The 12,809-nt window shown below is 45.2% G+C and overlaps 2 protein-coding genes across 2 annotated transcripts in view; one reads left to right on the top strand and one right to left on the bottom strand.

Annotated features, from left to right (window-relative positions):
• DCP1B (decapping mRNA 1B) overlaps positions 1 to 1,155 on the bottom strand; it is a 39,118-nt gene extending 37,963 nt beyond the window's left edge. The window contains exon 1 of the mRNA XM_056511175.1: positions 934 to 1,155. Coding sequence (XP_056367150.1) covers positions 934 to 1,068 — 135 coding nt within the window. The 5' untranslated portion in view covers positions 1,069 to 1,155. The remainder of the gene's footprint in view (positions 1 to 933) is intronic.
• Positions 1 to 12,809, top strand: part of CACNA1C (calcium voltage-gated channel subunit alpha1 C) — a 419,556-nt gene that overhangs the window by 10,811 nt on the left and 395,936 nt on the right. The gene's annotated exons all lie outside the window — the stretch shown is intronic.

The raw sequence follows: 12,809 nt of genomic DNA, 5'->3' as shown, positions 1-12,809 counted from the left end.
CTCAGGGGAGAGAAATGGGGGAAATAACACAAAAGGCAGTCTGGGCAGGTTCTTCAAACACAGGTCCTGAGTCTCACTGCTAAAGCAAGCCAAGAACCACCTGCCAAGAGCCTGAAGGTTCTATCACCTAAAGTTTCCCCAAGGTAATTACATTTGTACATCTTACAACAATGCTTTTAGCACTGGTAACTCCACCACTCTTTTGCACATGTTTGGGTTCTGTTATAGGTGTCAGAAAGGCAGAGGAGTGCCTGAGGCCCTGAGCCCTGGGTTAAACCCCAGCCCTGGGTTAAACCCCAGTCTTTCCATGGCCTTGGAATAAACATCAGCCCTGGGTTAAACCCCAGACTTTCCATGGCCTTGGGATAAACATCAGCCCTGGGTTAAACCCCAGTCTTCCATGGCCTTGGGATAAACATCAGCCCTGGGTTAAACCCCAGACTTTCCATGGCCTTGGGATAAACATCAGCCCTGGGTTAAGCCCCAGCCTTCCATGGCCTTGGGATAAAAAAGAGCCCTGGGTTAAATCCCAGTCTTCCATGGCCTTGGGATAAAAACCAGCCCTGGGTTAAATCCCAGTCTTCCATGGCCTTGGGATAAACTTCAGCCTCCACAGCTCCAAGTTAAACCCCAGTCCTCCATGACCCCAGGTTAAACCCCAGTCCTCCATGGCCTCAGGCTAAACCCCAGCCTCCACCACACGCAGCAGAACCCCTGCACCTTGCAGCCTGCCAAAGCGCCATTCCCGGTGCCCGGGGGTGCTCAGCGTGCCCAGGGTGGCTGTCAGGGACCCCCCGGGGCCACGGGCAGGGACGGCGCCAGGCCCCTCCCGGCCCCACCCTCACACCTCGGCCCTGCCGGGGGGCGGGGCCTAAGGAGGGCGGGGCCGGGCGGGGCGGGGCCGGGCGGGGCGGGGCGGGCGCGCTGACGTACCCACTGGCTGGCGCGGTGGCCGAAGGTGTAGAGCGCCACCTGGCTGGCCACGTCCACGATGCCGCTGATGTAGGGGTCGTGCTGCCGCAGCGCCGCCAGGCTGATGTCCAGCCCCCGGCCCAGCGCCGCCGCCATCTTGCGCCCGCCGCGCAGCCCCCGCCAATCCAGCGCCGAGCCGCGCCGCGAGCAGCCGCCGCAATCGAGCGCCGAGCGCCCGCCGCTCAGGATGGCGGGCGGTGGCGAGGGGCGGGCCGGGGACAAGGCTGGGGCATCCGCAGAGAGAGGCGCGGGAGTGCCCTGCTACAGCCCGCAGCAGCGCGAAAAGACTAAAATTGTTCTAACCGTAAGAAGTGGTCTCAGAGCACGACCGAGAATTTCAACTTTCAGTATTCCAGTGCAAAGCTACTTAGAGCCTTAATAAACGTGAGCTGAAAAGACCGCATATTTCAAATTTAATGAAACACGCCATCCCACACGACACAGTGAGCCTGGTGGCATCCCGGCCTCCTGGGAGTGCTGTGGCTCTCCTGGACTCATCCCTTAGGAGGGGACGCGCAGGAGCTGCGCCTGTTTAGTCCAGCTTTAGGTGTCTTGAGGAAAGAAAAAGCGAAGTGGGATCGCACCAATACCGGTGAATATTACCAAGGCAGGTGCCGAGGGGAAAGTACCAGACTTTAGCAGTGCCAGCGACAGGACGAAGAGCGGTAGGCACAAACTAAAACGTGTGGGTTCAGGGATCCAGCAGAACCCAGGGATCCATGAGGGGCTCAGGATCCATGAGGGGCTCAGGATCCATGAGGGGTTCAGGGATCCATGAGGGACTCAGGGATCCAGGAAGGCTCAGAAACCATGTAGGACCCAGGGATCCATGTTGGGCTTAGGGATCCATGTGGGGCTCAGGGATCTATAAGGGGCTCAGGGATCCATGAGGGGCTCAGGATCCTTGCAGGGCTCAGGGATCCATGAGGGGCTCATGGATCCCGCAGGGCTCAGGATCCGTGTGGGACCCAGGGATCCCTAAGGGACTCAGGGATCCATGTGGGACTCAGGGATCCATGAGGGGCTCAGGGATCCATGTGGGTCTCAAATCCATGTGGGGCTTAGGGATCCACGAGGGGCTCAGGACCCATGCAGGGCTCAGGATCCATGAGAGGCTCAGGATCCATGTAGGAGCCAGGGATCCCTAAGGGTCTCAGAGATCCATGAGGGGCTCACGGATCCCTAAGGAACTCAGGGTCCGTGAGGGGCTCAGGGATCCATGTGGGGCTCATGGATCCATGAGGGGCTCAGGGATCCATGAGGGGCTCAGGGATCCCTAAGGAACTCAGGATCCGTGAGGGGCTCAGGGATCCATGAGGGGCTCAGGGATCCATGTGGGTCTCAAATCCATGTGGGGCTTAGGGATCCATCCATGCAGGGCTCAGGATTCATGAGAGGCTCAGGATCCATGTAGGAGGCAGGGATCCCTAAGGGGCTCAGGGATCCATGAGGGGCTCACGGATCCCTAAGGAACTCAGGGTCCGTGAGGGGCTCAGGGATCCATGTGGGGCTCATGGATCCCTAAGGGGCTCAGGGATCCATGAGGGGCTCAGGGATCCCTAAGGAACTCAGGATCCGTGAGGGGCTCAGGGATCCATGAGGGGCTCAGGGATCCATGTGGGTCTCAAATCCATGTGGGGCTTAGGGATCCATCCATGCAGGGCTCAGGATCCATGAGAGGCTCAGGATCCATGTAGGAGGCAGGGATCCCTAAGGGGCTCAGGGATCCATGCAGGGCTCAGGGATCCCTAAGGAGCTCAGGATCCATGAGGGACTCAGGGATCCATGTGGGGCTTAGGATGCATAAGGGGCTCTGCCATGCTCCAGGCTGCTGGCACAGCCTCACACACCCCTGCCAAAGGAAACAGCATTGCAAGCTAAACCCTCATGTGCATATATATACACACACACACATAAATCTATATATATCTGTATATATTCATGCATGCAACACCCAGCTGAAACCTAAACAAGCATACTATAATATGGAGTTATACAAATAGCGAGCAACAGATGGACAAGAGCAAGGATTCAGTTGCCACGTTTTCCTGTCAGACACACATATTTATTATTAATCTATTGGTACAGACAGTTTACAGCAAATACATGAGCTTTATGAGGCATGCAGATAAGCTCAGTACATACTTACACGGAAAAGATTTGTTTAACCCTCCTGCCTGAACCCCCTGCAAGAGCAAATTATTTTTACTTCATCACCTCAGACTGATGCAGCCATTCTGGAGGCAGTCACCACCTTCCCTGTACAGAAGCAGTAGGGTGATATATTTACATCCAGAGAGCAGGATACTCTGGAAGAACCAAGGTGGTGGTAATGGATGCTGTCTTAATTGTTTGCAATGTTCCTGACACAACATTTTCAAAAGGACAGTAGCTGGACAGAGGGGATGAGGTTTGCTATAGTGTTTTCTTCGCTTCTTCTTGCTCCAGGCCAGATGGAGCCTGTGGGATAGAGTGAGCAGTAGCATCTGTTCCAAGAGCACATGGGCAAGCTTAGGTAAAAAACTCCCATCATGTGAAGTGAGGATAGGAGAGAATTAAGAAACAGCAAGCTGGGAATTCATAGAATTAAACATAGGGGCAGTGAGTTTCTTGATTAGAGTTAGGAGTGATGATGTTGTCAAAAAGGACAGAAAGAAAAGCTGTTTGGCTGGTTTTGGGGATTTAGGAGAGACTCTATTGGTTTTATTGTATCCCAGAAGGCCACCAAAAATTGCATCACTAAGAATAAGGACCTCCAGCTTGCTCTGCAAGCATCTATTAGGAGAGGAAACATCTGAACATACTCTGGTTAAAATCTGTCTCACTCTTGCTTCCTCATTGTCTAAAGCCACCTTGTTTTGTTTGGGGCTGTAATGAACTACAGCTTTAGAGTTTAGAATTCTGTGAGTGGTTTTTTGTGATACTTGTGGTAGGAAAATGGCTCTAAGCCATTCCACTGCAAAGCTTTGGCTGACCTACAGGTCCTGTAAGAGCAAGGAAGATACATGGGCTCATGGTGGAAAAGGAAAGCTGCTGTCCTTGGTCTGGACATGACCAGAGTAGGAAGGCAAAAAAAAAAAAAAAAAAAAAAAAAAAAGGAAAAAGTAATAAGTAAGGTGTTGCTTAAATAGTTAACAGGTGCACATTAGTTTCTTTTGGCTGATTAAATAGTTCTCAATTCAGTTTCCAGGCACCCTTAAGCACACTCCTCCTGGTGTGCTGGGGCTTCTCTTTGCCATCATCCTCAATTCTTTGGCAATTCTCCTGCTTACACAAAGTCCAGACTTGTCACCAAGGCTTAGAAGAGTCTCTTGGAGTCCCACTCCTTGACTTTTCCTTTACAGATGCTTTTCCTGCCTCCAGCAATAATGCCTACAAAAGGTACCCTGCTTTCCTTTTTTTTTTTCCCCTTCAAATCTCTTGAAGCAGACCTTTCAGATATTTTGGCTGTGTGTAGCTGCTTTTTTACCACCTCCCTCCCAGGTCCCTGTGCACCTTTCCCACACAGCTGGACAGACAGTTCCCTAAGACTGTGTTTTGAGTCAGTGAACCTGTCAAGCTTCTGATCAGGCCTTTTTTTTTATATTTTCTTTTACACTCTGAGGTACCTTTAGCTGGTTCCAGCTGTTTTCCTGTATAAATGGAATGTAATTGCTCCTTCCATTTAGCCTGAAGTAAATATTCTTAATAAAGCCATTAGTTCTGCCCTGCTTTATGGGATTGCTTGATAGCAGACTAAAAATTTTCCAATGAAACAGGATGCTGTTAAGAAGAGAAACACTGTGAATTCTCACTGCATCTAAAAACTTAAGGATGTTTTGGCAAAAATGTCACAGCTTAAAAACATTGATTCTTTAAACTATGGTTCTTTTTCTCACAGTCACTAATCCAGTAGCTCATGATAACTGTAAAATCGAGTCTGAATGATTTTGCTGTAATTTTGTTTATGAAACAAAGTAATTTTCATGCTTTCAAAATGTCATAATTTCATGAAGTATATAATTAGATTGTCATTTTTTTGCCTTCTTCCTACCTGGATACTGTTTTGTTAAAAAAACCCAAACCACATCTTGCTTATGATATGGCATGAAAAGGATTTTGTGTAGATGATATTCAGGCCAATTTAAGGCAAAATCCATGCAACATGACATTTGCATCTCTCCTGTAATAACAAATGTGGAGGTAGTTAGGCCAAACCTGTTCATGAGGGTTGTTCAAACAGTTATTAAACCTTCACATTCAAGGATCTGTGACACTTTTAAAGATTCAAGCATGCTTCCTCCAGAACATTGTTGGCACTGAGTGTGTGATTTTCTGTGGATTTATCTGGGGGCACTGCTGAGCATGTGCAAGCCCTGCCCCAGGTCCCAGGCATCCAATCCTGCCCTCCTGGCACCTTCATTCTGGCCTGGCACAGGTGTGTGCGTGGCCTCAGTGTGAACCAGACAGATGGGGGAAATGAGCTGTGTGAGGAACAAGTGTTCACAGCACTGCTGAACTCACAGCCTCCCCTGGCTGCCTGCCTGCCTGCCCACACTCGCTCCTTCCTCTGAGCTGCACCTTCTTCTGATAAACAGCAGAAATCACAATGCAGTGCTGAGCACCTCATCTGCCTCAATTCCTCTTCTCCAGCCCCTTTGGAGCTGTTACTGCATGCTAGTTGCCTTTTCCTTTTTATTCCTTCCCAGGCTGCCACAGTTTTCTTCTCTCTCTGACTGGTGGCACCACTGCTGCCCCTGCTAGAAGAGAGAGTGCTGAGGCAGCATTCATAACTTCCCCTTACTCATCCAGGGCCACTTAAACGCATTTGTGTGATGCCTTCCAGCATGTTGCTTTCCTGAGAGCAGCAGGTTGCTGTGGTGGAGCCAGAATGATCCAGCCAGGCTTCATTACCCATGCTCCACATATTCCTGGGCATGTGCCTTCAGTGCTGCAGCACGGTGGCTCTCCCTCTTTGGAAACCAGTGCCCTGTGCTGGAGACTGGTTGCATCCCTTCCCAGGCACAAATAATTTGAAATATGTGGTCTTTTCAGCCCACATTTATTAAGGTTCTCAGTGGCTTTGCACTGGAATACTTTCCTCATTCTTCAAAGTTGAAATTCTCAGTCGTGCTCTGAGACCACTTCTTAACTCCAGCTCTAATGGTTAAAACAATTTTAGGTTTTGGGATTTTTTTAAAGTAATTTATTACTTGCTGAAGGTTCCTTCATGAGTATAGGGTCAGGCTATTGTAGTTTCCTCTGTTGCTGTTATTAAAATGCTCTCTCTCTGCATAAAACTAAATCTGGCTGCTTTCATTCCAATTCTAAGCAGCTCCCCCCCTGCCCCCAGATAAACCCCAGCACATTAGGTTCTTAGCAGGCACATGTTTGTCTGCAGTGTGGCTCCCTGGTGAAGTTTATGAGACTGTTTTGAGATTTTCTGCAGTGTTAGTCCCCACAGGAACAGGATAGTGCTCTTCAGCATTGTTGGATTTGGAATTCCAATGTTACACATACTGTGTATGAAATAATTAGCTATAATTTACTATGATTTTCAGTTGATGCAGTTTTCCTGCATCTAAGACTGGGTTTTTACCAAAAGGTTTTTTTTTTTTTTTTTTTTTTTTTTCCCCTTTGACTGGCCTACTGTCATAATCACTTAGCAAAATACTACCCTTTACTTCTTCTTTTGCTATGCATTTATTTGCAGGGTACTGAGGTTTACCTTTTTATAGGCCATGTTTCTGCCAGTGGCTTATCTTGGGGAGAGCTAGAGGAAAGTTACCTACTATCATTAGTAGAGCTACATTTTTTCCTTTCTTACTTTCTATGCACATGTAATTGTGAAGAATTCTTTTTAATTTACCTTCAGTCACTTTTCAGAGGACATAATCTTAGCTGCAAAAAACAAATTTTGTAAAAGACTTATTTCAGGAGGAGGAAGGGAGGGTCTGTATCAATATAATTGCATTGAGTTCTCATGTTATTCAGGAAAAGAGAAAATCTTCCTTGTGTCCATTTAATCAGTAAAAATTTTATTTTTATCAGTGTTAGATTTTCAATGTTTTAAATGACTATATGATTTCACTGTCTTTTCTTTAGATAAGCAGTTTATGATAAACCTAAAGAAGATGTGTGGAATATTTTGTGGGTGGAATATTTTTTCTGGTTGTGTTGCCTTTATCCCCAAAATTTGCCTGACTTCTATAGCTATACATTTGTGAGTATGATTCTGTCAGATCTCTTAATAAAATTCTAGATTTCATCCTCCAGTCTCTCTCTCTGATGCTGATAATATTCCAAACATGTATTGTTGACTTCCCTGCTATAGCAAGAAAAAATACTGTCAAAACCTACAGAAGGCTTTTTCCTCCTTCTTTATTTATTTATTTAATGTAGCAGAATTCACTAACTGCAGTAACATTTCTCATAAGGTTTAACTTTGCAAATTCCTTTACTTCCACCCCCATGCTACTTTAATTACATTTAAAACTTAACACTAGATTTTATCATGAGAGGACAACCATTTGGAGCCAGTATGTAATTTTTTTTTTCCTGTGGTTTTGTTTGTCTGTTCTAAAGTTCAGTAAAATATTATCAATAGCCATTACCTTATTGCTGTGCTGATAAAGTGGCATAAACTGTTTTGAGCCATCAGTTTCATTCTTTGCTCAGTTGATTGGCTGGACAAGCCACCAAAATATTGAAGAGACTCAGGCAGTCCTGCTATTTCCCACAGGTTAATAAGGTACAGTAGCAATTATATCTTCCCTAAGATAATGCCTTTCCAGCCACATCTCTCTGGTAATCACCATTTAATTTGGCAGAATCGAACACCTGTTGCTCCAAAAGAGGTATTTTCCAACAGTTACAGAGAAGATGCCCCTATTTAATTAATTCCTAGTATGGAAAGTTTCATTAGGTAATTACATTAATTCAGAACCTTATTTTTATGCCTCACCTGGCAGAGAAGCTCTTGCCCTGTGATGGGAATGGAGCCATCACAGAGCCACTGGTGCTGCTACAGAGACATCCACAGTGCTGGGAGCTTTTTATGAGTTCTGAACATTCCCATCAGCTTTTATTTGGGCTAATTGAGTAAGTAGAAGGAGAAAGTCTGAATAACTTTATACTTTTAGCTGTTACAGTGTTACTTTAAGAGAATCTGCTTTATTTCCTTCTTGACTGGTAGAAGTATCCTCTTGAGTTTTGTTGTCATGTTTTTTAAACACATTGGTATTTGTTAAAGACTGATACAGCATTTCATAGGTTTAGATATAAGTGAATGAAGAGTGAAGAGAGAGCAGAAAAATATAAGGAAGGATCCTTAAAGAAACCAAGCAAATAAAGTGACATTCCTGTGTTAAATGTTCCCCCAATGCTTTTGTATTTTTGATAGCTGCCCATGGATATTCTTGTGCTGCTCATGGCTATTTCAGCTCTGCTCCTCCAGGTGGGCAGAGCTGCTGAAGGCTCTCACAAATGCACGTTCTGTGGTTAAAGGCAGCCTTAAAAGCTATTTTAATTGTCCTAAGGTAGGATCACCTAACCTAGAACAGCATGATTTTGGCACAACACCTTAGCTGATAATTTTTATTTGCTGGCTTTATTTGGCTAGAAAACATGAAGAAAAGATTTGTTTTAAAGTAAGCTTCCTTTCAAGCTGAAAATGCTTTTTTTTCCCCTTTTGTTATGCAGTGTGTTGCAATAAGGATCCACAATTACCTGTGTGTTTTAAATGCAATTATTTGCAGCTTCCTGAAGACTAAAAATGCTTCATTTTTATTTTAAACCTACATTTTGGTCATTATTTGTGTTGCTTTAGGGTTTGTGAATATGAGAAGGAAAGGCCTGCATAGAAAAAGGAATTCAGATTTGTGTAACTGAACCAGAAAACAAAACTTGGTAGCATTTGAAGTGTTGCCCTTGGAAACAATAAATGCAGTCTATCCCTGGTTTTTAGAAGGGCTGGATTTAGGCAAAGGCACCTTCCATCAGGCAGCCAATACAAGATTTAAGCACTTTTGAATGAGATTTTGAAGTGGAAACTAAAGGTATTAGCACCACAAACCTCCAGTGAGTGTCTGAGTCTGGGTTTATTACAGTTGTGTGAATTTGTTTCCCTCGGTGGATTCTGAGAGCTGTGAAGGCATTTGGCTGTCCCTCTCTTACAATCTGATTTTGTCATTTTCTGCTGATGCTGTGCTGCTTCTTCTGTCAGATTAAATTTACAGGCATATTACCTCGCCTGACAGAAACATGAACTGCATGGATTTTTCAAAGGAAAGCTTCCATAAGGAGTAAGAGGACAGGATTTCTTTTTTTCGTTTTTTTTTTTTTTTTCCCCTCTTATTTTTCATGTTGGTTTGCCCAAATCTGTTATTTTTATTATCATCCTTAATTAATCTTATAATATTGAGCTGAGCTTGCTTTCTTATCTGCAATGAAATTGCTGTGTCATCGAAGCACTAGTAAACCTACCAAGACTGTGCAAAACTAAATCCAGGCCCAGGACATTTTTGTTGGGGGTTTTTGTTATTTACTTTTGACTTGCTACTCAGCTTTAAGGAAAGATCCTTCTGCAGCTGTTTAACATGGCTTCAGAGGGAGTTCTGGTGCTAAAAGATCAGCTAATACAGCATTTCATGGTGCTCTAAGAATTTCAGGTTGGAAGGGGGTATCTGGAGGTGTTGTTCAACATGATTATAAAGGGGAGGTGAGGATTGGAAGAAAACTCCTGAGAGTGTTGTGTCATTGTTGGTGCAATACAGAAACATCCAGACAGGGCAGGTGGGATGCACAGATCACAGCTGGTGACAGGAGGGGACAGAAGGACCAGGGAGCTTGGGATGGAGCACAGGAGGCAGGGCTGAGGTGGAACAAGGCTTGCTGAGGTGGAGGGGAAGGCAGGATTGAAAACTGAAGGAGGTTTGCCACCAGAATGGGACACCTGCTAGGAACAAAATGAAATGGAGAGGACAGAGCTGTGTGTGTCTGGAAGCAGGAAAATTCAGGTAGATTATGCAACTGGAAATAGAGTAAGAGGAGTGTTTTGACAGAAGGAAATGCTGAGCACAAGGATGGGTGAACAGTGTGCTGTCATGATCAAGAACTGTCCTTCTGCCACGGCCATTTTTTAGGTCACTTTAATTGCTGGTTGTGACATGACCTAGTTGGAAGTGGCTGCTGTTACAGAACAGAACCTATGGAGAGTCTCCCCTCACGCAGCACTGTGCAATTGGAAAGCAGATACAGCATCACACAGATTTTCATTTTCTTTGTCTCTGAGGGGTTTCTGAGGGATACAGACCAACAGACATTTTCTCCCGAAAAAGAAAGAGATGTAGGCTTAACAATTGTAGGAGAAGTTAATTGACCATCAAGAAAAACGTTGTAATGATTGAGGAAGCATTTATGAAATGACAAAGCCTGCTAGAAAGCATCTCTGTTTTCCCTACTACTTGGCAACAGTTGCCACAAGATGTAGAAGCCCTCTGTACAGTTCCAAGGGAGATGATGCGGTCTAACATTTTCAAATGTCTAAGTATCATTAACTCCAGCTGACAAATAGCAGTCCCATTTTATCCTAAAAGTCATACTTATCCTAAAAGTATGTCAATAGACACTGTGGTTTGAAATGTGGTTGAGGATATAGAGGGAGGAAAAGGCGTGGGGTACTATTTTTAACATTCTATCTTCGATATTGCTGTTTGCAAAAATTATATAAACCAGGCTGTTTTGTCTGAGCTTTAGGTAGTATATGTATGTGTGGTTCTATGCAAAAACCCTACAGGCCCAAAAGTAGAGACAGGCTCATTTTACTTATCACTAAAAATTTCAAGCAATGAAATGATGTAAAGCTTCTCTGAAGTTTGATTTCCTCTTATCTGCATTAACTCCATCAGTGATGAGTCCATTTTCATTCAGTGGGAGTGAGTAAGATTGTCTGATTTATGGGTTTTTCCTTTCACATGGCAAATTCATCTTGCTGTACTAGGAGAGAATGATAAGCACACTGGTTTTGTAGTTGCATTGATTCTGAGCTGTCCTGTGGTACTGAGGGATATGATCTTTGTTCTGTGAATGAGAATACTGTATTTCAACTGCTACAGTAACAAGAAAAAGATCTCAAATTTGCCTTTTCTGTAAAAGGGTTTCTGAACAAATCTTTGACTTAAAGTAAAGTAGTAGCAACAGGAGTGAAGATTCCACAGCATTTCTGGGCAACCTATTCCAGTGTTTTGTTGCCCTCACAATAAAAAAATAAATTTATTTGTGTCTAATTGGAATTCCCTCCTTTATGTCTTGTCTGCTGCCTCTCATCCTTTTGCTATGTAGCTCTGATAAGAGGCAGGCACCAACAGCTCTATACCCTCCTCTTGAACACCTGAAGACAGCAAAATCTTAATCATCTCTTCTTCAAGCTTGGCAAGCTCAGTTCTCTCATCCTGTGCTCACCCAGTGTGTGCCTGAGCCCTCTAATTCTCCTAGAGGTTCTGAACATATTTTTATTGTACTGTCTTGTACAGAGCAGCCCAAAACTAGATGGGGCATTCCAGTAATGGGCTCCCAGAATGACTTCCCTGTGACCTGCTGGAAACATTCTTGGTGAGTGGGTTCAGGATGTGGTTGGCCTCCTTCACAGCCAGGGCACACTACTTGCTTGTGTTTAGCCTTTCTTCTGCCAGGACACCTGGCTCTTTTTTGCAAAGCTGCTTCCCAGCCTGTACTGATGCATTGGATTATTCCATCCTAGGTGCAGGGTTTGGCATTTGTGGTTTGTGGCAGTCCAGGGAAATTTTCATCTTTTTTCCATATCAAATCTACAACTTTGCAACTTAGCTGCAGAGTTGTATGGGAGGCTGTCAGAGGCCTTGCTAAAGTCAAGGTAAGTGGCACCATTACCCTCCCCTTGTCCACAGAGATAGTGATCTTGCCATAGAATAGTCAGGTGTGTGTGGCATTGTGAGCCTTTCTTTGGTAATTCCAACCTGGCTGTAACCTTAAATCCTTTATCTAGGAGATGTCTTCTAAGATTACTTACTCCATGATTTTTCCAGGAACTGAAGTAAGGTTGACTGCCTTAGAGGAGGAGCTCCCTGGCTCCTCCTTCTTGGAGATGGATATGGTGTTTTTCTTGCTGTTCATCAAAAGCCTCACCTGGCAGTTGTGACCTTTCAAAAGTGAGAGGACAACTTTACAGTGACATTGGCCACCTTTCTCCACACCTTCAGGTGCTGTTCCAAGGATCTGTGTGTGTCCAACTGGCTTAAGTGCACCACTCCCAGAGACTGACCCTGGGCTTGGAGATGCTGAAGGCCTAAAGACAAACCTGATCAGGAACTAAACCCCTTGCCCCCCAGACCCCCCCAAACAACTCCCCCAAAACCCAAAAATTAAAACCTGAAAAAGATATAAGGAAAACCAGTCATTGAGTACCTGAGCCTTATCCACATCCTTTTTCACTGAATTTTCTACCAGACTGAGCAGTGGGGCCATATCCTTCCCAGCCTTCCCTTTGCTGCCAATGTACAGAAGCCCTTCTGCCCTTTAATCTCTCAGTTTTTTACGGCTACATCTGAGCTTTGGCATTGGCCTTCCATGTTCTTGAGCTGAGATGGGAGTTCCCTGTTCATCTGTGCTGGCTTCCTGCCACGCTGGCTTCCCTCCTGCCTGGCAGACTGACCTGTTCCTGTGCACTCAAAAGGGGGGGTCCATGAGGACCAGCCACGTGTCCTGGGTCACTCAGCCCTGCAGGGCTGTTCTGTGGGATCCCTCACAGCCCATTCCTAAACAAACTGAAATACAGCCTGAATTCCAAATTTGTGACTCCAATATTTCTTTTGCTCAGTTTC

The sequence above is a fragment of the Oenanthe melanoleuca genome, chromosome 1A (assembly GCF_029582105.1).
Source record: "Oenanthe melanoleuca isolate GR-GAL-2019-014 chromosome 1A, OMel1.0, whole genome shotgun sequence".
In the NCBI taxonomy this organism is placed as follows: Eukaryota; Metazoa; Chordata; class Aves; order Passeriformes; family Muscicapidae; genus Oenanthe; species Oenanthe melanoleuca.
Note: the sequence above shows the minus strand (reverse complement) of the source record. Positions and strands in the feature narration are given on the sequence as shown.